We start from the raw sequence: 26,946 nt of genomic DNA on the forward strand, positions 1-26,946 counted from the left end.
TACGCCAGCGAAGGCAGACGGCACTTCACGTATGACTTGCGCCAGGCTCCTCGAGGCAGCGTTACCCGGTTGGCTTCAGCCCACACCGCGGTGGAAAAACAGGCTGGCAGCAAGAACAAAAAAAATCCAAAACGCTTCCTGGTGTTGGCAAGCGATAAGTGTATTTGGAGCCTGTATTGAGGTGAGGGGTAACCCGGGGTTCCCCCCGCTCCGGCATCACCCTGCTTTACCATCCCTGCTCGCCCCGGTGCGGAAAGGGGTCCGTGACTCCCTAATCCCTTGGGGAGGGAGCGCAGGAAGGTGTTGCATCAGTCTCGAAAATCTCTCTCGAAGCAGGCGGAGGCGGGTGAAGGGGAGAGGTGGGGAGGGCATCCCCCGGCGGGGCTGGGTGTGGGGGCGTGCTGGGGATTGCCGAGCGTGGCGGCGGCGGCGGGGGGGACCACCTCTTCTGCAGAAGTAGAAAGCGCTCGTTGCACAATGGAACAAGGCTGTTCATTTTCTCCACTTGTGTTTGCCACTCAGACCTTGGGTTTTTCAGCATCAGCAAGTATTAAGCAGAAATGCTTGTGAAAAAGAGCCAGCAGTGCTTTTTTTTTTTTTTTTTGTTGTTGCTTTTTGCTGCTCGATACCATTATGTTCGTGCATCCCATCCCCCCCTGCTCACACATGCAGAACTGCCTCTTGCCACTTGGAAAGGGGCTTTCTAACCACTTCACTTAATCTTCTTCCCTACCTTAAGAGGAGGGAGAGAGCACAGGCCGGGTGGGATCAGCCACGTAAATTCCATTTTTAGTAATTTTGGAGATCTTTGCAGAAAACAGCACTGCTCTGCAAGGGGAGGGGGGCAGGAAAAACCTGCAGCATTGCAGAGGAAGGTAGGCTGCAAGTCTTTGGTGTCGTCAGGGTTTGTTTTTGTTTTCTAGCCCGACTTCCTGAGGAAACAAGGCATATTCGATGGCGGGGCCACTGGCCCACCCCGAGTGACTCCGGAGCCCACCCCGGGTGGGCAGCAGCCGCCGGGGGGGTGCAGCGGGAGCCCCCCCAGCGGTGCACGTCCAGCGGCTCTCGCTGCGAGGCTGCCCGCAGGAGGGTGTAGGGAGAGTGGGGTTACAGCCGGGGGCGAAGCCGTAGGCAGGCAGGTGTCTGCAGGCTGGCTGCTGGCGGGAGTGGTTGTCCACACGCGGGCTGCATCCTTAAACGCTGTTTACACCTTTATTTAAATACATATATATAACATATACATGATGTGCGTGTGTGCGTACATCTATATGCTCCCAACTTTGTGTTCTTTTTTTGAATGGCAGTTGGTTTCTTAACTGCTCTCTTTGCATCTCTACCACATTTAACTGTTGTGTTTTTTTGTTTTTTTTTTTTCCTCCCCAGCATTTGTAAAAACAAAGCTAGGCAGACGGTTTTGTACAAAGGAATGTTTCTGACCACAGCCAGACATCAGCTATGTCAGGGCATGAAATGCTGCATTTCTGTAGGCTCTTGTGCCATTACATTGTTTAATCTTCAAAGCATTAAACTTTTGAGTTACTGAGACATTGCAAAGCTAAAAATAATAAAAATTCAAATGACTCGGTGGTGAAAGTATCTTGAGTTGAGTAGTAAAAGGATATTAAAATGTTAATTCACTAAGCGTTTTCCCACCAGTTGTTTTATTGGCTGGAGCTCCATTTGTGTGGAGAAGAATTAGTTTTCTGCTGCGCGCAGGTGCATATAAATTTTTAAATAACAGCTTCTGAAACTCTCCCAACTTATATTAAAAATATTTATACAGGTTAGCTGATGAGGTATGCAGTATTTTTGAGGAAGCTCCCTGGCAGGGGAAGATTAGTTGTGATACCGAAGCTGCGGCAGTATAGCAAACAAGTAGCCAGAACGACTGATACTGTACAATATGTTAATTTTCCTGATCGTGGGTTAAATACCTTTGCCCTTGGCTTCTCCCACCAGACCCCAGGGCTGTGTTAGCTCACGGCGCTGCTGAAGCCCCCAAAGGACCAGGGGTGGGAGCTGCTCCACGAGGCTGGAGGGTTCGTCCCTCCGAGAGCTGGCAGGAGGCTTCCTGCGCCGAGGTCGAGCATCGCTGGGGCGTGTGGCTTAATCATCTCTGCCCGTGCCAGCTGGAGCCCGCGGGCAGCCCGCGTCCTCCCCGGGCACCGCACGTTGCCGGAGACGGGCATGGGAGTGCAGGCGACGCGGGATGAGACCCAGACCACTGTGGGTGCTGGGGTGCAGAGGGATAAAATGAGCTTTGCTGGGTGGGGTGCTGTCGTTTTCCTGCTAGCTTTTTATGAATGGAGTCAGCCTTTCTCCATGGCCCCATGGGCACCCTCTCGTCTGGGCCTTGGTGAATAAGTTAGGGAAGAAACTGTTGGTTTTGACCACAGCGATGATGCTTCTTGGATGGCTTTGAGTTGCACCTAAGGAACCAGACACACTGTGTACACAGGAGAAGTTTATGCACGTAGGAATGTGTGTGTACATTAGCGCACAGCTGCGCTGCTCTCCTGTCCCTCCTGCAGCTGATCTATGTAGCAGGGACACAAGGAGAGGAAAGTTTTTTGCATCAATAAAGTGCTTCTCTTCCCCCTTTCCTCCCCCCTGCCTGCCCAATCTGACCCCCTTTGCAGCAGCACAGTAAAACTAACATACTGAAACCTCTTTTCTCTTCCCTTCTCTCTCATCTTCTTGTTTTTCTAGATGTTTCCCCTGCCAGTGGCTAATGGAAAAAACAGACCCACGACCCTAGCGAGCACTCAGTTTGGAGGATCAGGTACTGTCATCTTAATTTTTTTTTTTTTCTTAACGCTGTAATGTTTCTTGCAATAAATTTGTGTTTGCTTCCAGAGACCCAAAAGGAGGGGGTTCTGTAGTTTTGTGTTATGTATTTTTCTGGTGGTGGTCTGCTACTGTTTCTCTGGATGACTTTCTTGTTGCTCTGTGTGTCCCTGGGTAGTCAAAGCTGCTCTTGCTGATCTGTCTCCCATTAAGAAGTCACTACCTGAGCTGAAGGCTGTTGTGTTGCTGTTCTGATTGAAGCAGCCTGAGAGCGGACAGTCAAGAGCGGACAGTCAATGCTGTTCCCTTAAGCTGCTTAGGCGAACGCGTGTCTGCAGACACACGTCCTGGAAGACTTTTGCTGTGTGTCACTGAGAAGACACAGTGGTTGTGGTTTATTCCTGGGGCTCAGCTGCCCAAAGGGAGGCTCTGGTGCAGTTTGGGTGTCTGCTCCGTTCAGCCCCTGCAGCAGCTCCCTGCTGTTGGGTGGGATCTTGGCATTCCTACAGGGACCTTTGCAAAGTCCTCCTGGCCAGATCCCTCCAGGCAGCACGGCCGCCCCGGGGAGGCAGGCAGCAAGGGTGGCTGGAGCCGTTTCACCTGCCTCCGAGCTGCGGTTTTGGGGTGCTGTGGAGCAGAGCCTTGCCTGTCCCGCCTTGCTGCAGTGCCTCCGAAGCCAGCAGCTGCCCCCACTCCCCAGAACTGCTGAGCGGCCGCATCTCTGCCGGCCCGGCTGCCAAGGAGGGGCCAGGGGTGCCAAGATCAAAGGGCTTTGGGAGCAGGGCGTCTGCGGGGAGGAGCGGGCTGGCGATGGGGCTGTGATAGGAGACTCTCTGAAGGGCGCGTAGCTTTAGATGTCTGATTGGGAAACGCGGCACTGGTTAATTTGAGGCTGAAGCGGAGAATTCCTCGGCCAGGCGGACGGCGCGGTGCCGTGCCAGGCTTTTCATGCCCGGGGAAGCTGCTCTGCGCTGGGCTCGCTGCAGCCCCTGGCACGCAGGAAGTTCAGTTAATTTGCCCTTCTTGCTGAAACACGCCAACGCTTTGTGGATGGTTAAAACTTGACCTTCTCTACCCTGGGCCGACTCGAGCTGCCCAGGGAAGCTCCTGGCCGCATGGAACGGCCGTGCCCTGACACCGGGAGGCATCCCGGAGACCAGGGTGGGATTTCTGGATAGCAGCTTCGATGCCGCAGCGCGCCGTGGGGCAGCTCTTGGGGAAACCTGCAGAAGCAGGACGGGAGGGGTGTACTCTGCCCTGCCCTGCTCCTGCCCTTTTTGGCCAGGGAAGTTTGATGCTTTCAGATTGGGCTGTTTAGCTGCATGTCAAAATGGTTTTGAGCAAACATTTTTACAGAGAGGGAAGCTGTTGAGTGGGCGCTGGAGGAAATTTGAGGGGAGAAAACTCTTGGGTTAACCCAGATGGAAGCTGATCTCTCCAGCGAGTGTTCCCGTGTGCGACTTTTGCTGTTAAAATAATCCACAAAAGACGCGCTACACACTAGTGAGAGAATAGTAATGGAGCAAGCTCACGTTAATTCGCTTCCTGCTCAGAGGCTGGCTTGGCTGCCGGGCTTACAGTGCTGGCCAGCGAGGAGAGGCTGCGAGCAGGGCTCTGCGGTACAGCCGGCACAGCGACCGGACCCCCCTCCGCTTGGCTGTGCAGCAGCCGAAACGACACAAAATCTTTTATCCCCCCCCGCCTCTTCTTTTCTTTCGGGTGAGTGAAAGGTAATGTTGACACCACCCTTCCTCTGGGCTGCTGCTTTTTGAGTCTGGCTGTGAGCAGTTCATAAAAACAGAGGACTGATGTTATACAACTGCACTGAAGGCAGTTGCACAGTCGCTGCCGTCCCGGTCTCGGGGCTCTGTGGTGGCTCTTTCCTCCTGCCGTGGGCATCCCAGGTTTGAAACGCAGCTCGGGGCTTGGTTTAGGGGAAGCCTTTCGCTCCAGCAGCGGAGTTATCCCTCGGCCAGTCATCCTCGGCCTCACCTTTGGAGAGCAGGGAGCGTGTTTTGTTGCGCGTCAACTTTGTGACTTCGCTCTGGTCCTGAATGTTTGACGATTGATTTTTGCTGGTGGGGTGAATAACTGCAGTGAGATGTTAACGAGATGTTCCTTGCGCAGGGGCGCACTGCATCCATTAAGGTGTCTGAACTAGGTCCTAGATAGCGGCGAGTGGTGGGTTTCATAGTTTGCCGATGCTGGTTTAGCTTAATGCATTAAGTGACAGCAAGGTACGATCAGATACTGGTTCATCCACAAAGGCGTAGCCAGCCATCCAGCTCAAAATTCGATTTGAAGTCGAATCATCACCAGCCCTGATGTGGTCAGAGGATGAAGAGCAGATGGTCCTTGGATTTGGGGACCTGGGCTTGCTGAGGGAGGAAGCGCCTTGCAGCCATGCCATAATCTGGACCTGGAGATGAGCTCCCTAAATCTTCTTGCCTTGCAGGAAGGCCTAGACTTCATCTTTAATGTGCCTCATGTTTTTCAGACACTCCTGTTCAACGGGTATCCCGTGCCCCTGGCAAAGATAGCGCAGCGTTTCCCCTCCGCTGCTATCCCTCTGCCTGGAAAGGAGAAGCAAACACCGATTTGGTTAAGCCTTAGGTTGGCAGTGTGCACCGTAGTGCTGCTGTCTCGTTATTTGGGGTTATCGTAGTAACCTCAAGACAACAGACTGATGCCGTCTTATGTGCCAGAGAAATTGGTGTTTCATGCTTCTGCCTGCCCTTGGACATGTCAATTTGTGGCCTCCTGCTTTTCATCTCCCTCCTCCTCGGGGAAATCCTGGGGCAGTGCGTAGCTTTTATTTTTTTCCCCTCCGGAGGAGCGATTAACTCGAGGCTCTTTCCTCCCCAGGGGAAATTAGGAATGAAGGGAGCAAGGCAGTGCCTCTGATGACTCCCGGCCAAAATACCCCACTTGCCAAGATGAGGTTCTTGCTTCCAAAGTCCAACTGGTAAATAAGGTAGTGCAGTCATTTGAAACAGCGCTACTAAAAAATCACAGGGATAAAATTGCCCCAAATTCAAATCCTTTTCCAGTCCCAATTAACAGTTGCCCTGGCCAAGCTGCTGGCGCTCGTGCGGGTGGCCCCTTCGCAAAGAGGAACCTGTGTCTCTCTCCCAGGCCAGGAAAATTCGAAGTCTTAATGAAAGCCCTTCGGCTTTGAGATCCCGTTGCTTTTATATTTGTCTCTTGTTTTATTTTAAGCTCTGCCACTGTTTCCCTCGTTTCTGTCCTTAAATGCACCAGGGAGGAACTGGTTTAGCTACCCCGCCGCATGGACAATTCAGCACCTCCGCTTTGCGTTTTCTTGGCAAGGCGAAACCCAACAATTGCCACTAGGATAGAGCTTACGTCATGCAGCCCGGGTCTGCAGCATTTATAGCACATATAGGTCACCGCAGGGAAGCTGGTCTTCCTGGGGCTTTGAGCTGCAACTAGTGTTTTTCAGCGTAAGCCGTGTCATTTGCTGCTGGTATTTTATTTTAGCCGGGACGCTCAGTGTATGCCTATTGTCCTGGTCCTAGAAGGCTGCGGTTTGGTCGTCCCCTCATCAAACTGTTTGTTTATTATTTGCAGTAGCAAAACATTTAAAACCGTGTCCTCTGTCCCCCCTATGTCATAGTTCATAAATGACTAATCTGATCAGAAACGAGCTCCCTCCCAGCGCGCTTAATTAAACTGCGCCTCTAGCAGGAAACCACGCGTGCTAAATTTCACATGGAAATAACCATTTTTAATTGACATTAAGGCAGTAGGAGTGGCAGGAGGCAAAGAAGTTTCATTGTCTCTTCCCAGCCCGGGCCGCGGCGTGGGGCCGTGCCGGGGTTGTCGCCTCGTGGCTGCTGAGTTTTCGGCAGGGTCAGTGCGTGCCAGCTGCGCCTTTGCTTCAGCGAATAAGTTAGGGCTCTGCAGAGCAGGGAAGTAAAACCGAGGCAAATGGTTGTGCAAGGTAACGCGTCTCCCGGAGCAGCTCATGAGCAGCGCTTTGCATCCGCGGTCAATACGGAGGGTGTGCAACCACCTCCCCTTCGCATCGAAAATGGTACGCGATGCCAGGTTTGTGTCCTGTTGAAACAGAAGCCCAGGCGGTCTCCTGCTGACAGATTATTCTGCTCACACCAAATAAAAGCTTTGCTAAAAGAAAATAGCTTTTTTTTTTTTTTAAATTTTATTTCCTTTTGAGTAAGTGAATTCACCATTAAATGCCTTTTCCTTCTTGCTTTGCGCTGAAGGGAGCTGCCTTGCTTGGGGTCTCTTAGGTGAGTTTGGAAGGGAGAGTCCCCTCCTGGTCTGTGCTGTGATTTCCACCCCCAAAATTTGTTCGGTGCTTTTTTGCTAGCGAGGTGGTGAGATGAGGCTCATTGTTGAGGGAATGGCTTTGATCGGGGCAAGTTCATAAAATACATTTGAAGCTGGCTAAGCGGGGACTTTTTCAAAGAGTTACAAGCTGGTGCATGTAACAAATTTTAAGTTATAGTCTACTGAACAAAGTAAATGCATTCTCCCTGGAGGTAGGTGAGTCTGTATCCCCTTTGAAAGCCTGCTTTAAACAACGTTCAAACTTGGATACCTGTGGCAACAGCACTGAAAGTAATAAATTCTATGAAAGATGAGGTTGTCTCTTTAATTGGTGCTAGGGGTGAGCTGTTTGAAGATTTAATTATTTTGTGTGTGCACGCAACCCTGTATTGGGAAGCTCCAAGGTGGGGAGGGGAGGGTCTGGAGCACCGGCTGGGAGCGCGGTGCCTGCCCCGGCACCTCTGCAAACGCAGGAGCGGTGCTGGGCTCCGCTTCGCTTGCGGAGCGGCCGGCTGGGTAGTTGGCAGTAAAAGCATCTGAGTTAGAGAGTTACCAAGAGCTAAGCGCAGCGTTTCTGTTGCCATGCTGTCAGCAATCGAGTTTCAGGCTGCAGAAACGCATTGGCAGCTATTTACCCTAGTGAGGAAAGCAGGAGCTTTTATTAGTAAGGATGTATCACGTTTTCCTACTAACTGCCTCTAGTTCCCACATGTTTTACTTATGCTGAAGTGGGAGTGATGGGCTTTGCTTGCTATTTTGATAGATGATGAAAGGCAGACATGAGGTGCGCAATATGTGACTTGATATTTAAAACTGGCACTTTCCATTGAAGTACGTACTTCAGGCTGCTTGTTTATGTTGCGGTTGCGTGCGTGCCCATACAGCAGGCTTGCAAAACTGTCACTAAACACAAAGCCACCACAACAAAAAAGTCAAAGCAGGAAAATTTACTTGCCTGCCTCTTGGCATGACCGTTTCTTTCAAAGTCAAAATTACTTTTTAGCCATTATCAAAGGGGAAAAAAAAAAAAAAAAAAGCCTTGCCGCGGACAAGTCAAGCTTGCAAAGCTGTGAGGTCTTGTGAGCCTGGAAAGAGGCAATCCCTGCAGCCCTCCGCTGCGCTCCGTACCCCTGGAGCGTTTCCATTCCTGCCGCCGGCAGAGCCCGCTCCCGGGGTGTAGGAGGATGCTGCCGGCGCGCTGAGGGTATGGCAGGGAAACACCCAGGGTGCCGCAGTCCCAACCTTTCCAGTAACAAAGCCTGGAGGACTTTCAGTGAAGTTGGTCTCCCACGTGCTAGTCAGGTGCGTTAAACGACTTTCTGCTTTGTTTTTGTCTCTGCCTTCAGGAAGCTCCTGTTCTCCTTCCTCTCCTCTTTCTGCTCCCTGTTTTTCCCGTGGGGTGGGTCCCATTAACCGGGACGCAGAAAGCAAGGTTTGGAAGAAAAGGCTTGGAGGGCCCGAAAGCTGGGGGCGGGGAACGCGGGTCGGCAGGAAATAGCAAACGTGGGGGAACAAATGGCAGGGGAAGATCTTCACGCCTGTCTCCCTTAATCCAGCGTCACACCCCGTCGCAGCTCTGATCCTCGTGTCCTGGGGTGCGCGTTCCTGCTCCCAGGGCTTCCCCACCTGGGCAGCTGTTTTTTCCAGTGCCTTTGCGGTGAGGTTGAGACATGAAGGCCTTCCTCTCTCCCTCTCTCTGTTACCTCTCTTCAAATCTACTTTTTTTTTCCTCGAATTTTCGGGCAAGGCTAAGAGCGAGGGCGTCCTGCCAGAGGCACAGATGGTTTCTAACCGACATGCGAGGAGTGAGCCTGGGAAGAGCAGGAAAAGGGCGACGGTGCTCTTGGGGCAGGGGGGATGCTCTGACGGCAGCTCAGGGCTTCTCCAGCAGTTGGGGAGAGGCAGATATAACCCGGTCCCTGTCTTGGGGTGTGTTTAACTTCAGGGGGTGAAAGGGTGCATGTTTTCGGGGAGAGTTTTTGGGTGGTTTTTTTTTTTTGTTCTTCTCTCACCCCGGGAAAGAGTCCTCCTGGCTGGATTTGAGATTTTGAACTAGGAAAGAGCACGGGGAATGTCAGGAGTGCCAGAGAGCCGAAGCTGTACTGAGATAAGTGACAGCTTTTGTTTAGAAACTGCAAATTTGACACAGACCTTGTTTAAGCACACAGTTTTAACTTTGCCAGAAGAGCTAAAGCAGCACAGCTATCTCCTGCCGGCAGAGCTTTTTCCTTCCCTAGATGAGGCAATTCAGTACCAGTGTAACTGTACCTGCTCGAAGGGTTACGACGAGATGAGTGTATCTTATGTAAAAATCACGTGCCTTGCCTGCATTAAAGCTGACATGAAGCTGGGCTAGGAGCGAACCTTCTGTGTTTCGAAAGAACGTGTACAAGCTCAAGCACCTGCTTTCCTTCTAATAAGAGGAGCGGGTTGTGTATTAATTGCACGTCTAATGTCATTGCCACTGCTGTCTTCTCAGTCGCAAAGGCCAAGGTCTTCTTACAAATGATCTTCTGGAGGGCAGCACGCTTGGGGCTTGGCGCTGGGATGCAGCAGCTCTGCCTCAGCCCACCTCAAATCCTGCTCACGCAGGACTGCCCGAGCGGCACGTGTTGGTGCGGGGCCGAGCCTTTGGCTCAGCATCCCAGCTCAAAGCCTTGCACGCTTGTTGTGCCCTTTCCAAAGGGGAGAGATGGCTTTGGAAGGGGCCCAGCAGGTCTGGCAAGCATTTCTGCTGGACCTCGCTGCTGCTAATTTCAAATTCTGCATGCTCTGTAGGGTGCCCCGCTCCAGCACGTGTCCCGCGTGTGACCAGTTACTCTGCCTATTGCATCTCCATTGTTAATGTTCATATGCAGTGAAACTCAAACTGGAATTACTATTTTTTTTTTCATTTGAGACAGCAAATGGGTGTCTTAAGGGGATGGATTTAGTGCATAATGCTGTTTTGTTACTCTGGATGGCCTCATCTTTAACCTGGCACTACATTCTCCAGTGTTAACATGGCTGAAGGATGCTATAAATGCATCTTCTCTGCTCACTAGCGCCCAAAATCACTGGTGAAGGTGGTATTTTCGATGCTCTTCTAACACAAGAGCAGACTGAACCCAACCAGATAATGATGTTATTCGCAAGCAACTTTTTCACAAGTAGGAACATGATGGTGATCTCGCACTTTAGCTGGAAGAAGGAAATGTTGACACAAGCCTCCCTGTGGTCATCGGAGTGAAGTCGTGAGCACCTCTGTTTCCTGAGCGCTTTGAGCCGCGGATCCGAGGGCACGAGAAGAGACCATTGACTAAACTCCATGGGCAGGTGAAGCCCTCTCGGGATCGCCACGTCCCCTCATAGATGAGATGATTGTCTAAACCAGGCTGACCTGCCCGTTGGCAGCAGCGTGGCACGATCAGCTAACTGTGGGAGCGGGGGTGATCTGGCTACATCAGCTGGAAACCTGCCCCGGGAGCGGCGTGGGCCAGGCTGTGCCTGAAAAACACGCTGCGCTCCTGGGAGCGGGGTTGGTACCTCTCCCCTGTGGTGCAGGGATCGTGGTGCAGGTAAACCCTGGGTCGCTGATTGCTGGCTGTTGTTTCTCTTTTGTCTTGGCGCTCGCTCCCCGGCGAGGCTCCTTGCCGCTTCTGCTCAGCCTGTTTTACCTGCTCCGGGCGCAGGAGCGGAGGGGTTTGCCCGCCCGCGCGCTGGCGGCTGCCCAGCGCCCTCTCCATGGCGTGGAGGGCTGCTGAGCCAGTGGTGGACGTGCGGCCGATGCAGCTGTCTCAATTATGCCAAAAAGTTTGCCCACATCTGCCTCTTGGATTCCCAGCCGCGTGGGTTGGGATTATCCTGCCCTCTCCCAGCGCCTCCAAATAGCTGAAAAATCCCAGGAGCACGGCAAGGGGGTGGCAGCCCGCAGGCTCCGAGGAAGAGCACCGTCTCGCCCGCCTGTCCCTGTGTGGCAAGGAGAAGGGACCTGGGCAGCGTTGGGTTTCCCCGGCACATCCCCAGGCCACCAGCCCACCTGGATACGTGCAGTTGCCTGAACCCGATCAACTCGGGAGGTGAGGATGGGCCGTGACCAGCTTGATGTCATGCTTCCCAGCTCGCGGGCAGCTTGGAGGCTGCAAAAAACCCGAAGACGATGTGCTGGCCTGAATGCAGGTGCCTGTTGGTGACCGGGGCTGCTGGGGAAGGGATTGCATTTTAAGAAAGCAGGGCTTTTCCCCAGGGTGGCTGCAGGCAGCCTGTTGTTGGTGAGTCGATGCTTGTGCCCTTGCCGGACCTCTGAGCGGAGACCAGTGGGCATGGAGAGCATCTCACTGCACGCTTCAGAGGCCCTTCTGCCAAAAGGTTCCCAAATACTTTGCAAGTCTTGATTAGTGCATTAGCTTAAACAAATTGAGTTATATATGCCACAGAGGGAAGAAAGGTACTGCATTCCTTCAGTGTTGACTTAAAGTTTAATTAATTTTGTTGCCAAATGAGGCATGAAATACAGTGTGAAATATATTGTGGTGCTGAATGCGTAATTGTACGGGGGACTGGGAGCACAGCGAGCGCTGAGAATAGGGGATCACCTGAGGCAAGCTGGGGCACAGAGCTCTCATGGCACCGAAACGTGCGCATCTGGCAGCGGCAACGCAGCCGGGCTTTCAGGCGGCAGCAGCGAGCTGATTCGGGGGGACACACACCCCAGCAGCGCTCCTGGGGGAGCCAACCTCCCCACCCAAAGTGGAAGTGGCGTCTGAAGACGCTGTCACGCCCAAGGGTTTGTCACTGGTTTTTTTGCCGGAGGATCCAACCACCGGAGCCAAGCAGCCAGACAAGGCTCACGCCTGTGGCTCCCTGGGGTCTGTCCTCTCCGGGATGCAGCGGGAGCAGCCGCTGTGGCCTTTGCGTCTTTGCCGTCTTGAAACCGATTCGACGCGGGTTTGGGGTAGGATGGGGAATTTCACCGTCTGGTTATAGAGATGTTGGGTTTGTCTGTCCCAGGTGGCCTTGCAGGGTGGAAATGCAGATGAAGTAACATCAGAAGAAGAAAAAGCTGGACTGTGAGTGAAGATTTCTTGATTCAGCTTTTGAGAATTTTTGTAGCAGCTGTTTTGATGCTCTTCTCGCTGCCGTGATTAATGTTTGTGGAGGGAGGATGTCTTCACAGTGCCTTGCTCCCCCACTGAAGCAGGGCAAGAGGCAGTCCAGGACATCAGCCCCCTTTTTTTTTATCTTAAATTTTTCTTAACTCTCCAGGTAGCCCAGCTCCAAAGCCAGCAGGGAGAAAAATTTTACAAAATACTGTCCGTCTGCCTGTCAACCCTGAGAAGCACATCCCCACCTCCAAAGTGACCTAAGGCAATGTCTCCCTCTAAATTTAGCTGGAGATTGTGTCGCGAGCAAGAGGGAGGTGAAGTTAGTGTGGCATAAGCTTTTTCTAGCAGGGGAGTCTTCATGGTTAGACAGGGACCAAAAATAAAACGGGCCTTGTTTCAGAGCGTCTGGGGACGAGGCTGGGAGGGAGGGAAGCCTCCAGCACCCCGGTGTGTTTGTGAGGTGGTGTTTTTTCATACCAAGTGGGGCAAAAGACAGTCATCTACAAAACCTTGGCCCATCCTAGATGGGAAGAACCTTCCAGGAAAGTGGGTGATGCTCCCCGTGTCCTGTCTGCAGGGCGCTGGGGACCGCCAGCGAGCCATGGGGGTCTCCCTCGGCAGCAGCACTGGCCTCTGCTGGGAACCGCTGGGCAGCAGGTTTGGCGGTGGCTGCCTGGAGCTCTCTGGCCACCACTCGAGGCAGAGCTGTTCCTCTCCTTCTCGGAGTTTTGAAGCCTCTTCTGCCCGTCCTTCATCCCTGACACCTGGGGATGAGGAATCACTGAGGTTTTTCCCCCTCCAAAAGCCCTCCTGGGTCTTTGTTGTGGTGCTCTGTGGTCGCAGACGTGGTGGCATCCCGGAGTGCCCCAGGGGACAACCCATCATGGCCCTGACCTGGAAGAAGACCCAGCCAAACTGCTGCAGGACGAGCCTTGGAGGACACCAGCGTTGCCAATCACCTCTCTTAACTTTCTGCCTCGTCCTGCAAAAGCAGGGGGGGACAGGTGGCTTGGTTGTGACAAGTGACAAAGTGCATCCTTGTGGTTGCGAATGTGTGACTGCTCCTCGGAGAGCGGGGAGGTCCTGGGCCCCTTCTGCTTTCTGGGACTTTTTTTTTTTTTAAGTGAGGTGGTCTCTCTTCCAAAGGCTTCTTAATGCGCTGTTAACATTGTTATACAAAACAGCAGTATGCCATTTAATTAGGAAAAATACGTACTAACCTCTACCATATGTTGCTCTTCTCCTCGTATTTGCATTTGAAAGTCCAGCTGAATTTCAATGTGAAACTGGATTTTATCCAAATGATGAATGGCCTGAGAGGCTGTGGGAAGGTGGATGTGCCTCCCTATCACATGTGCTTGGTTTTGGGGTTTGTTTTTTTTTTAATCTTCCTTTTTAAAGAAAAAATTTAAAGCAAAGTTCCTTTGTTTCTTGTGCTGTGGTTCAAACTGTTTGCACCTTTCCTCTAAAAACTTAAGTGAACTTGTCTGGCTGGGGGGTCATTCCTGCGTCCTCTGAAGTACGGAGGCTCCAGCCCCCCAAAGGAGAGGGATTGGATTTACCCTTAAGGAACACATTTTCAGTGGCAGCTCCGCTCCTGGCTGAGGAGATGAGCCTGCTACCGAGCCTCCCCACGCTTCTGGGCTTCGGCCGTGGCTGCTCTGTCCTCGTAGGTTCATAATCTTCTTTGCTGACTTAAAAAAGACTTTGGTATCGGCAGGTGCCTTTTCTTTCTAAAGGGGAGGCAACGGCCCAGCCGTGCAGGGTCCAAGTCGCCTTTGCCTCTGCGGCCGGAGCGTGGTGAGGGTTATTCGCTTCGTTTTCCCAGCCTGCCGTGGATGGGGTTTGCGCACGTGCGCCTCGGCTTGTCTCCTGGCACGCAGGGCTTTGCTAAAAGCGCACCGACCACAGCTTCCTAGCTGGGGGCTGAAGAATTTTGGCTTTTTCTTCTTAGTTTGTTGGAGTGCTGGCAGCTCCCAACCCCTTCCCAGACGGGGCCATGGTTTCTCTGTGGCCGTTGCTTCTCCGGCAGCGTGGGGCCGTGTTCCCCGGCTGCTGTAAAACAGGAGTGGTGGCATCTTGCTGCTGCTCGGACTGCTGGAAGAAGAGCTGTTTTGGGAGCCGTACAGCGGCTGGGTCTGTGGCAGCGCATCCCCACGGTCTCTTAGAGCTGCCTGGACTTCCCGCTTGGCTGGAGGCTGGATTTTTCTCCTCGTCTGAGGTACATCTAAACGTGAGTTAAGCTCTGTAACACGCTCAGCATTACGTTGCTGAGCTGGGTGTGCTCGCACGGCTCTTAGTAACCTTTTACCTCACCTACCTGGCAAAAAAATCCCTTAAAAATCACTTCATATCCTGATTATTTCACATCCTCTGCCTCTGCGAATCCGCCTTTGGAGGATTGCTTGGGTGCCGGGCTGGCCGTGGTGTTCACAGGGGGAGCTGGTTGCCACAGGTTTCTGACTTTTGTTCTCCTTTCTCTTGGCCCCTTGGAGATCAGTTCAATCTTTAAGACAGTTTTTGTTGGGGCTTTTTGTTGTGTTAATGCAGCTGAACTAATATGATTACATTTCCAGATTTGGGTAATGGAATAACAAGTCAGGAAGCTCTTTTTTTTCCCCTTTTTTTTTTTTTTTTTTTAAAAAAAAAGGAGAATTTATGTCATTTCCAAATTATCCAAGTCTCCAGTTGGGAAGATCTTTCCCTTTCTCAGTTACTTTTGGCACGAGGGCTCCTTGCTACCGTGGCCATGCGCGCGGCACCCTGGTCCTGGCGTAAGGGCTGCTGCACTTTGTGCTCCATGCCGTGGTCGGTCACGGACCCGGAGCAACCACAAGGTTGTCCTGGGTGCCCAAAAAGATGGGTCTTCCCTTCCCCATGAGAGCTGCCGAGCCAAAGGGGCCATGTACATCCCCCAGTGCTGCTTTTGGGACAGAGACCCTTGCACGCATGCCCTTCCCTGGGGCAGTTTCACCAGCATCTGGAGGTGGCTTTGCTCATCTCTGTGCTCACTCTCAGATTTCAGAGGAGCGATCTGGAAAACAGCTCAGCCAAATCATCTTGCAATGGCAACTTCCTTTCTAAAAAGAGAAGGATGTTGCGGAGTTAGTGGCTTCCCATTATTTTCCCCAATTTGAGCCCTTTCTCGCCATCGGTCCCCCAGTGTCAGGCTGTGCGGTCTGCTTTGGTTTGGAGACAGCCTCGCCGCTACAAAAGCACACCGTGGCACAGGGCGCCTGCGTCTCGGAGCCGTGCGAGCTTTGGCTTCCCGAAGCGCTGAGCTGCTCCTCGGCTCCCGGGACGGAGGCACCGGCCGGCAGAGCCCCTGCACCGGCGCAGCCCCGCCAAGCGGGAGCGGGGCTGTGGTGTTTGCCCTTCTTTGGGTATGCTGTAAGAAGGTAGTGAGTCACTTTCCATCGAGCCGATAGTTACCCTGCTCCTGTCTTGTATTTGTGTTGTGTAGCCAGCAGGATTATTTATAACTTAGCCAGCATCCCGAGTCTATTGTTTCAGCAAAGAGCAGGAATGACTAGATGACTTCCTGAGATTTTTTTTTTACCACCCCCTCATTTTTTATTTTTTTAAAAATCTGCTTTTCCTTCCAAGTATTATATTCGCCAGTTGGATGCTTTCCCCCCACATCTTCCCCTCCTGATTGTGCATTTCTGCTGCTGACAATCCCACTACCGGTGTTGCTTTAACTCTCAAAACTCTCCCAGGAAGAGCCAGGGTCGGTGCCCCGGCGGGGCTGGGGCACCTTCAAATGGCACGAGCAGCTCTCATCGGGGCTGGAGCCGGCCTCGCAGGTGCTGAGGACCAAGGCACGAGGCTCCGGCAGTGCTGTTAAGGGGAGGGTTGAGCGCCTGTGCGCTTCCAGGAGTCACCTTGTGCCGTGGATGCTTCGGGTTGCTCTGCAACCCAGGGGCAGGGTTGGTCCGGTCCAGGCCACCAGCACAGGATTGCGCCTTTGCGCTCTGGTTCAGCCTTTTTGTCGCCGCCCCTCTGAAAGTGTTAATTGGGGCAATCCAAAGGTCTCACCTGAGCCCGGGGCTGCACAGGGCGAAAGCCGTTTCCATGCTGGCGGAAGCGGCGCATCCAGCCCTGGGGACGTGGCAGTGGTGGGCATGGAAGAAGCAGGTCCTGAGCTCCTGTCCTTGTGAGTGTGGCCGCTCACCTGGTGGCAGTGGTCCCATCTGGGCAGTGTTTGCCCTAAATTCTGGAGCTCTCCTGGTTCTTGTCCTCCTCCTCTTTGTCCGTCTGCCTGCAGTTAATTCACTGTTGATATTGCAAGACCCAGCAGTCATCATGGTTTTAATTAAGCCCTTCCCTGGAAATCAGTGGGTAGTAAAGGTGTGCGAAATGGAGAGAAGGGGCAGGGTGGGTGTTTGGTGAACTCAGGTGGTCTGAACCTTTGGGAGGGACCTGCAGGTTGAGCTTCCTTGGGAAGCAACACCCAGGGCCGCAATGGCTGCCGTCCGCAGCTCCTCCTTGCCCAAACAGCCCAGGTCCTCTTTGGATCTTTTTGCTTGAAATTGGGGCATAAGACTCCTGTTTTGGGTTTGGTTAGTTGAGTTCTCCTTCTGGCTCAGTGGGATGCTCTGAGGTAGAACCTCGGTGGTGCCCGTCCCGGCTGCGTTTCCTTCATTAGCTGCTTCTCATCCGTGATATAACGAGCAGCCTCTGAGGTTAGAGCGGCTGCAGCCACGACCTGCAAAAGCAACCCGGGGGCAAAACAGCTGAAGAGGAAGAAGTCTTTGCTGCCTTGTGGTCAGCGGAGATCCTGCAGAAGTCCTCTCGGTTTCTATTAGTTCAGAACTCAAAACTTAGCGCTCGTTTATTTTTAAGCTGCTGTTTCTAGCCGAGGTGCCTACAAGCCCTTGCTTGTCCTCTCCCTGTTGGTAAAAGCAGCCTCGTAGCCCCTCCGGCTCTGGACCCTTCCCGAGCGGGGCTGCAGGGAAGCAGTGGAAGGGGCTGGCTGTTGCCTGGCCTGTCTCCCATTCTCCCCCTTTTTTTCCTCTGTGCTAGCAGAGGTGTTGCTCTCCCTGTGCTGACTTTCCAGGAACTGCCCAGCTCCGCAGGGAAGCGTGAAGTTGATCCAAATGGAGCTCTGCTGCGCTGGAAACGCCACTCGGATGTGAGCGGCTTGGAGTGGAAAATGAGTCCTGAATTCCCTCCTGTGGGGTTTTTACATACTCTTCATAGCCAGTTTTGCTTTTCCAGGTTTCTTGTGGTGCAGAGCACTAGGTATGGGTCAGAAACCAGAGGAGTGTCGCATGAGATCCCGGGCTGGGGGGAGAGACGATGCTCCGAGAAGGGCCTGGGAATTGAGGCATCTCAGGGATCTGATGTCCGGAGCCGTGAGCTCACAGCAAACTTCTGGGGTCTTCTCTAGATTGCTTGCTGCGGTCAAAATTGGAGGTCCTTTGGGCCAGGAACTGAACTTGCTTCTTATAAGAGCTGATCCCAAAGCCTTTACAGCCCAAGCGGAGCGGTTTCAGGTCGCACAGGAGCTCGTGCATCCAAGAGGGTGCTTGTGCTGGCTGCCAGGCTGCCTCCCGCTTGTTCTCGTTCCTGTGAGGTTTTCAAGCTGCTCTTCCCCTACCTAGGGCACCCTTGTGCTGGCTCCTTCCCATCCCAGACGCTCGATTATTTCGGTTTTCTCCCCTAGCTGGAGTCTACAGGCAGTGATCTCCCAAGTAAAGCGCTGGTATGATTCCCCTACCACGCGGCTCACCACAGCATTTCCCCGGAGCGGTGGGAAAAGCCGAGCCTGGATGGCACTGAATTCCCGCTTCCTGCCGCTCCTCAGGTTCCTTTCAACTGAAGTGGATGGAAAATAAAGCTGAGTAAAAAGATGGGGAGCTGTGACTTACGCTCCCCGCTGTGAAACTACTGCAGCTTAGGACCTCTGACAGCAGGACATGCGCCACATGGCAAGGAGAGCCAGGGATGAGCATCGCCTACAGCACCGCTGCCTCTTCCAGCCCTTCTGGGTCAGCTCAAAAATAGAGAACAGCACTTCTCCCCCCAGCTTGCTTTGTATTTTTAAAAGCATTGTGGTTTTTTGTTCTGTTTTCTTTAAATAATTTTCTAAAAAGTTGAAACTGTAGGACTGGTGCTTTTTTACCCAAAGAAGAAAACTGAAAGATTAGTGAGACGTTGTGGTTTGGATGGCCAGTTGTAAAGATTTTTGCGCACTCCAGCGTGCAAGGCTTTCAGACCCGGCGAGCACAAGTGCTTGTTCCAAGAGGTGGCTTGACAACATGTGGGTTAATAGCTGGAGATGTGTCTTTCCGCGCAGGTATTTAAGGGATAATCTGTGTTGCTTTATATTGTGCCAAGAGAGGCTGTCTCAGCTCTGGTCTCTGCTGCATTTCCAGCTCTGCCCTAATTTTTGGGCAAGTCTCTCCATATGTACAATAGCTAGAAACAGTTTTGTTCCCTAGAGAGGCTTTGAGGTTTAACATTTATAAAATGCTTTGAGATCTGCAGATAAAGGAAAGCAAGACAATAAACAGCGACCAGGGCTGTGCCAAAGAAATACCCTGTATCACCACAACAGAGCCATGCAGGATTGGGTGGAGATGGCTTTTGTTAGAGGGCAAACAACCGCTCCAGAAGCCGCTGCTGCAGACTTGGTTGGGAGCCCTGCTAGCAGGAGGGGTGCAGCTAAGCCCCGACCCTGGCCTTTAAAAGGGCTCCTGTTAAGGAGATAACATCTGTGGATAAGAGCACGATTGAGGCACATAGGTGAGTTTTTTCCCCCTGCGCTTCCCATTGCCCAGGGTGACCTCGGGCTGTCCCAGGGCTCCCTGTGAGCGAACCTGGTCTGGCAGAGATGCTGCCGAGCTGCTCTTTGCTCTCCGGGCAGTGCATCATAAAATCCCCTGGTAAACTTAATCCACTCCATAAACCTCGTTAACTTTCTTTTAACTGCCTTTGCCTGTCCTTAGAGTGAACTCCTTTATAGTCCCCCAAACAAAGGCCGGCAGGAGTGGGCAGGGACGGAGGAACCGGGAGCTGCGCTCCTCCCCGGCACTCCCGGACGGGTGGGAGGAGCGCGCTGAGGCTCGGACCGCTCGGCACAGGGGCGCTGGGCTCCTCGGCTGCCAGCGACTCAATGGACATGGCATCCCAGAACAAGCTGTTTTGCGGTAGGTCTTCCTGCCAGACATCTGGCGACACTGGGATTTTTTGGCAGAGGGTGGGAGGATGGAGTGCGAAGGAGTAATTTTTAGCGGATCCGTTGGGAATTCTGCTCTCGAGGGATTTGGAGGCAGGTGGGCTGGAGTGTCAGGTTGGAAGTCTTCAGGGATCCTTCTCTCCCCACGCTCCGAGTACCTGCCTTTCAGTACCGTTCTGCTTTTGGGCAGGAGCGGAGAGCATTAATGCCGCTTGAGGACACACGATCCTGTTTTGGGAGCAAGATGCGTGGATCTGCAAGAATAGCTCATCTTTTTCTGCTGCTTCCCTGCCTTCCCCCATAACATGTATGTAAGTCCCTTAAAAGCTATAAAAGCAGGCTGTGGTGAGCGGCATGGCAAGCCGAGGTGAAGGGTACGTAGCTGGAGGCTGGCTCCAGCACACAACGAAGTTATTTGCTAGCCGAGGGTTTCTTGAGCGCGATGGTGACCCGCGGTGCCCGTGCCGGGAGCCGGTAGCTGGCGTGGTTAACTGCTGTAGCCGGGTGGGTAACACGACCTGGTTGCGGGGTTTCCTTCCCCTACGAGGGGCTTGTGGGATGGTTTTCATTTCAACTGGTTTTAGAAATGAATCGAAGGAATGCCCAGCTCTCTGGAGACGGTCTTGCTTTAATTCGAGTGGCTCGTGCATATCTAGTTTTAACTTGAGAGAAACCAGTTTATCTAAATTGCTACAAAGCGTGCCTGCTTTGGAATGAGGTGGGCTACAGGGGCTCTTGTTCTGGTTGGGAAACCTGCACCTCTTGGCTTTAAATAGACGTGGCTTCTGTTTAAGTGCGGTGGTTTGCCGTGTGCTCTGTAGTGGACAGGGTTCCCCCTGGGATGCCAGGGAGCAGCTGAGGCTTTGGGATGCTGCTGAGATGAGGGGGAATGGGCAGGATGGACAGAACTATGCACGCCCAGAATTAGCTTCCCACGAGAGAGTTAAACCTCCGTGCCCGAGGTCGCCAGAGGTAGATGTGTGCTCCTTGTCCTGATCAGAGCAGCGTGGGCAGGAGCTGGACGGCCAAACCCTCGAGCGCGATGATCCTGGGCACCAGAGCGGTTTACAACCGGCTTGTTTTCCCTCCGGTTCTGCCTGGGGTTGAGGGGGTCCAGTGGAGCAGCAGAGGCAGCTTGCATGGAGGCGGTTGTCCCCTCCAGCCTCTGACCTGCTCCCTCTGCCGCGGTGTCAGAAGCAAACGGGGCTCTCGCGTCGCCTGAAAGGCGAGAGGTGTGGAGCTGTGGTTTTGCAACCAGCTGAGCTGACGGGCGCTTGCTGCCGGCTGAGGTCTTCCTCTTCCCGTCCGTCCTGGCCTGCCCTGTCCTGGGGGCTTCTGGGGCACGTTGCGCTCCAAATGGGGAACTGATTTTCGTTGGGTTTCCTGCTGTTCTTACACGTTCAGCAGCCCCTGGAAAGTCCGGTAAGCCCCAGAACTTGCTCAAGATAAATGCGGGGTGAGAAGGGCCCTTTCCTTCCAGAGCAGTGAGTGCTGCAATGCCTTGGACCACCTCATGAACCTGAGGGAGCTTGGTCCGCGGGCAGGCTGGCCCAGGGTCTCCCCAGGAGCAGAGGTGGGAGCTGCTGGCAGAGCTCGCGTGCTGGAGGCAGTCCTGTCGTTCGGTGATGACTTTGGTCCTTCACATTTTCCTTGCGGCACTGAGGCTAGGAGTGGCGCTTTTTTTTCCCCCCCCGCTCCTCCTCATTTTTATACGTATATATTCTTTCCAAAGTTGCATTTGAAAATGCAGCCACTTTTCTGCAGGGCAGCAGCTTCTGAGCACATTTCACCCAGGCCTGGCGGGCGCCGCGTGGCTCAGCTCTCACCATCCCAGCAAACCATGGAGCTCCAGGTTTTTGACCCCCTTCAGACAACCAGAGCTTCTGCACTTACGGGTTGGGCACTGATGCAGCTCTTTTTGTTCATGGAGGAAAAAATTCCTTTGAGCTTCTTGTAGTTAAGAGAAAGCAAGCTTTAAGCAAAATATCAGAGAAACTTCTCAATGGTCAATTTTACTAGACAGTTCTATTGGCATTCCTGATAAGAAGTGTTACTGCTTGTCTAGACAAAAGCACTAGAAAACGAAACATCGTGTAGAGGAGACACAGACGAGATAATCTAATAGGTCTCTCTTTGTCTCCGACTTGTTCCTCTGAATAGCGCAGAGCACTGATGTGAAGAGCATTTAAAGGGCTTGGCCGCAGTGCGTGAAGCCGGGCTGGATGCTGGTGTGGGTTCACCACGCCGGCTGCAGAGCAGGGGGAGAAAACCGACTCCCACCCTTCCTGGCAGCGCTGCATCACCTGTCCGCAACCCGTACAATGGGTCGGTGTGTGCCTGGGGTGGTGTGAAAGATGTAAATGAGGTGAAATTTTGCTCCTTAATGTTGTAATAGTCACAAGAATAAAACCTGCTTGCATGAGATCTTTGTGGGGCTTCCTAGGAACTGTGCGGTGGGTTTTTCTCAGGGCTTTTTTTTGTCATTCAGCATGAGAGATCAGACCAAGGAGAACCAGCTCGTGCTGGCCGTTGTTAAGCGATGCTAACGTTGCACCCAGGAAATGGTTTGAAGTGCACACGCAGGAAAAAAGTGTTGGTTAGTCCTAGAAAACAGAGGAGCCGTGCTACACGTTGAGTGCCATCTACTGGCACCTCATCCATGGTATTGACATGCTTGCCCCGGGAGAGGGAGAGCTGTCACGAAGGTCAGGAGCACGGGAGCCACCGAGGGGCTTACGGAGGGAGGGCTCGGTGTGCCCGGCCTGTTGACGAAGGGATGGTAAGGATGGGCTTCCCCTCCGCTCATTCAGCGATGTCTTCGTTGTCCAAGTAAGTTGTAGTCCCACGCAGTGCAGGAGGAGCCCAGAAGTAGGTATCTGCTGAGCTTGACACATCCCAGCCTGAGCTGGATGCTTCATACCGTACCTCCACAACTGATTTAACATGGGATGCATCTACGCTGCTGTTGGCAGAAGCGTGCCACCCTCCATTCCTGTCCTCTCCCTTAAGCTGACTCCAAATACATGTCTACATACCGAACCAGACCAGGTGACAGATCCAGGTTTTACAAAAACCAACCCACCACTGCCAGCTCAGTCCTTAATCTCTTCACCAACGTTTGGGCTAATGCGCTGCTTGGAGGTGGGTGTTGTGATCTGGTTTTACGGACGAGGGGAACCAGGGCACAAGGGGCTGGAGCAACTTTTTGGTGTCCCCTGGCCGATGTGTGATTAGAAATAAGGTCTCAGAGGCTGACTGACAGCCTAAACCCGTGGTGCAACGCATCATTGATTTCTGCTGAGGTCTAGAGGCTGACTGAGACCTTGCCTGATGGGCTCGACGCCGTCTACACCGTAAGCCTCTGTAGACCTTAAAACAAAGCTGATGATTTTATATTTTTTTTCAGGTAAGCTCTTCCTGTGGCTTGTCCTTTTGACTTCAGGAGTACAAGGGGAATTTGGGGTACGGAGTATGGTTATGCAAAGATGTGGGTTCTTCGCAGAGGAAGGGACAAGTGAGCATCTTGAAGTGTTTATATTTAAAGAGGAAAAAAAGAGTCGTGATTCTTGGAAGTGGTGCTTCTTAGTAGCAAGTAGATCGAATACAGCCCTTTTTAATGCAATTTAAATAATCGATGGCATATTCAATTACAGAAATATTTGGCAGAGCTCTAAATAGGTCACATCTGTCCTTAAACTGTTCTTAAGGTAACTATCTCGTCGTGCTGGGTCATATTGACCAAATTCTGTAAGAACTGGTGCCTGGGGGGGGAAAACTCCTTGCCTGTCTGTGCAGTTGTCCCCAAAACTGCACCTTGTATACTACTGGCACTTGGTTTTGCTTTAGGGATGTCTTAGTAAGCCTGGCTTGTATATTTTGGGCATATTCAGCTACTGAAGTTTGCAATCCTGCCGTTACAGCGCTGCAACTGAGCCTGGCCGGGGGTTTCGGCAGCAAGCAGGTGTTGGTAGCTTCTGGGTTGCCCACCAGCTTGCTGTCGGGGCACAGGAGCCCCGCTGTGCGCTCGGCGATGCTCGCCTTGGGAAAGGAGAAGGCAAAAAGACGAACCTTTGTTGTGGCGACCATGGTCTTGAAGTTAGACGCAAACAAAAGCTGGAGTTGAGGGCTTGCCCCGGCCCCGCGGAGGGAGGCAGGCAGGTGGTGTTGAGAACGCTTTGTTTGGGAAAGTTTTTCTCATTGTGTGGAACAATTCTTCTTAGATGATCCTTCCTGTGGGCTGAATCATCGTCTCGGCGAACACGTTAGCTATCTTAGCCAGCCCCGCGGCCGCATCCTGTGCGGTCCAGGGCATCCTGCGCTGCCATGGGAGTCGGAGCGCGCTGGGCTGCCCAGCACCCCGCAGGATTGCAGCCCCTGCGTTTTGGGTTAGAATAAACGCTCCTGGATGTGCGTTTGCTTCAGCCTTCCTCTCCCCTTTAGGATCAGGTTTTGACCCTTGCTCCAGGGAAGTTTGCAGGGTGAGTGCTGGCTCGTTAGCAATAAAGCGTACAAAGTCATTAACCACCATCCCTCTCCCAGGTAAGAGAAGACTTACAAATAAGCTACCAAGGCCGCTGTGGTTGTGTGCGCGTGTGTTTGGCCATTTCCCCATGTAATTTCCACATTATTTGGAAATGGTCTTTAATTTGTCTAATTTTTAACTGCCTCTGGCCTCGCTACCTGCTGGCTTCGGAGTGCGGTGGTGGGCTGGGAGGGCTCACGTACGCACGGCTGGTGCCGCAGCCCGGGGAAGCCGCCAAGGAAAGCCTTTTTGTTTGATCTGAAATGTCTCTCTTGCAAACTTTTGGTGGTGGTTTTTTTTTTTTTTTTGTTGGGTATAAGTAAACAGGCTTTTGTCCCCTATTTTCTTGCTCGGTGAGTAATGGAAACCAAGTGGAAAAAGATTTCTATTCCCCAGCAAAAGGACAGTGTTCTGGTTGCATCTCTGATACCGTAATTTTATTTTACATTGCAAATTAAACAATACTTGGAAAGATGCAAATCAGAGTGGAAACAGAGGTATATGCTTCTAAGTAAAGTAGTGGGGATGTATGCGTCTATTCTGTCATCTACGTGTATGTGCAAAATACACAATTGCGTGCGAAATACAAAAGGTCGCTACGTAGCATCTCGGGGGACCCGCAGCCGTCGTATTTCATTCCTCGCTGGCATCGGGCTGCTGTGCGCGCTCAGCAAAATGAATTCTTTCTTTGGACAACAATACGTGCGTTAGTGTCGAGTGTCTGCATCTTTCATGAGTGTGCAACTTTGTGGTAAAATAAATGAGCTGGAAAAAACAGGATGTGGATTTACCCTCGCTCTTCTCCCCAAAGCTTTCTGTTTAATGGAATATAACCCCTTGCTTTGTGAATAAGCCTGTATCTACTGAATTTAAATTATTTTGTGGTAGCAAGCGTGTTGGTGTTGTTGAGTGCATGTGATGCAGAACACGAGTAAAAGTTCTCCACAGGGCTCTCTTTACATTTCAGTTTGCTCACAGGATTGCAGTTCCCCAAGCCCGCAGATGTCCTATAGACACACGTATGGGCTTCACGCCGGGGGCTCCTGAGAGGTGTGAGTCTGGTGTTCAGGCCAAGGATGGAACTCCTCGTAGCTCCATGGATTTATTTAGTTAATAGAATTAAACGTTTTCAAGTTTGCCCGCTTGGAAATAGCGAGGAGCAGCGTGTTGGCAGCGTTCAGTAAGCCTGGGTCGAAGGAGCGCTGGGGAGGTGACGGGGCGGCACTGCTGGTGTCCAGCGCTGCGTTTCTCTGCGCTGAGATCGGAGCCCGCTTTCGATGCGTGGGTGAGTTCCCCAGCCTCCTGTCGAAAAGCGGTTTGGGGAGGGCTGAGGTGCTTCGTGGCACCCTCCCGGTAAGGGGTCCCGCGGGGTCAGCTCTGAGCCACCTCCTTGCTCTTCTGCAGGGTTGGTTTTATCGTGAGCTGCTACCAGCAGCTGTGGGTGGCTCATCTCCAGATGTGGGCTCATCCCCAGGGCTTGGAGCAGCCCCTCGTGCTTCTCCCACCCTCAGCGGTCCCTGCAGCCCTGCTTTGCCACGTCATGGTGCAATGGGACCGCAGGGCCGGCCGGCCGGTGGCAATGGGGTTCCAGCTGTCGCCTCGCGTGGGGTCTCTGCTTCCATCCACGAGGAGGGTAGCAGAGCTGCTTCTCCGAATTACACGTTGATCCAAGGTGCTAGCAAAGAAAAAGTGAATTCTCTGACACCTGTTACCGGTCTGACTCAAACCAGTGTTATTCTTGGCCCATTTCCCTGTGCTTTTGTCCCTTAGACCCTCCTTGATATTCCTTTTCTTGCAGAGCGTGGATGGGCTGTTGGGCTTGGATGGGGGCTGGGGACAAGGGACATGGGTAGGCTCATCCCAGAGAGGCTGGGGACGAGGGACGCAGTGGGTTTGTCCCGCAGGCTGCTGACCTTTTGAAAGCACCGACTGGTCGAGCCCTGTGTTATTCTCCGTCCCCTTTTCATGCTGCTCCTTTGTGCTCTTGTTTGGTCATTGCTGTACCTTTGTTTTTACAGCTGGGGGAAGTGTTTTGAGCTTTAAAGTTTATTTTCTTCCCTCTGGTTGTCGTCACAGGTTTGTTTTCTTTCTCCCTGTGGCATCTTGCTGTCCTTCCTAGGGGCTGGGAGGTAGGACCGTCTCTGCTCTCCGTGCCTTTCTGCTGGAGGGAGCGGGCTTCTTCCCTGCACTCGGGAGGCCTGATGGCCTCGCTGCCTTCCCTTGGTCTCACTGGCTTTTTGATAGCTTAATAAATCCTGTCCAGTTTGGCCTGTCCTCCAGGGAGAGGGTAGCCCAGCAATTCGGCGCTTGTATGAACCACGGGGCTCCGGGTCCGGTCCTTGGCCGCGCTGTGGACACAAGTGGTGGTGGCCGTGCCACGGTGCAGCGTTGTCCCACCGCTGGCACTGTGTGCAGTTGTTTTGCAAGGCCTTGATGAGGTTTGGGCCGGTCCAGGTGATTTATTTCCTTCATTATGACTTTAAGCAGGTAAAGTCTCATTTTGATTACCAAAAAGCCACCCCCCAAAACGCAGTGGGGACCTTCCTGTAGGGTCTGCAAATAACACTTGTTTCTAAAGTGAAAGGTGGTTGAATTTACTTGTTGGGTTTTCTCTCCCCCCCCTGCCCTGACCTTCTTCACCCCTGTGCTGGGCACTGTTTTGTACACTTGCTTTTCTCTTCTGGGCATTTCTGGGATGTCACTGCAGGCTGGGAGCTGCCTTGGAGCCTGCCTCGTCCTTTGAGAGCAGTTGCAGCCGCCCGTGGGCTGTGACATTCAAGCGAGGCAGTGTCCTGACCCACGGCAGAAGCTGTGAATGCAGCTTCGTTTTGCAACGCCACGTGCATCATCTCCCAGACCTTCTTCCAAAAGACCGGGAGTAACTAATGTACTTCTTTGGCTCTTTTTCCCCTCTTTCTGGCTTTTTTTTGGTGTTGGCTGTAGATTTATTTTCTCTCCATACTCATCCCTCATCCAAATCCAATGGGGAATGAATCATTTGTCCCCACTCTCTGCCCGGTACTGCTCCCATCTTTCCCCAGCCCCAAACATTTCCT

General features: G+C 52.7%; 1 protein-coding gene across 25 annotated transcripts in view; it reads left to right on the forward strand.

The window, feature by feature from the left end:
* The window catches only part of TCF3 (transcription factor 3), an 81,888-nt gene that overhangs the window by 7,164 nt on the left and 47,778 nt on the right, over positions 1-26,946 (forward strand). For 23 of the 25 annotated variants that reach the window (XM_087769001.1, XM_087769017.1, XM_087769018.1 and 20 more), the window contains exon 3: positions 2,710-2,782. The exons of the other annotated variants lie outside the window; for them this stretch is intronic. In XM_087769001.1, coding sequence (XP_087625127.1) covers positions 2,710-2,782 — 73 coding nt within the window. The remainder of the gene's footprint in view (positions 1-2,709; positions 2,783-26,946) is intronic. 25 annotated transcript variants of the gene reach the window in all.

The sequence above is a fragment of the Nipponia nippon genome, unplaced genomic scaffold (assembly GCF_047370975.1).
Source record: "Nipponia nippon isolate SJK-2023a ecotype South Korea unplaced genomic scaffold, ASM4737097v1 scaffold_31, whole genome shotgun sequence".
NCBI lineage: Eukaryota > Metazoa > Chordata > Aves > Pelecaniformes > Threskiornithidae > Nipponia > Nipponia nippon.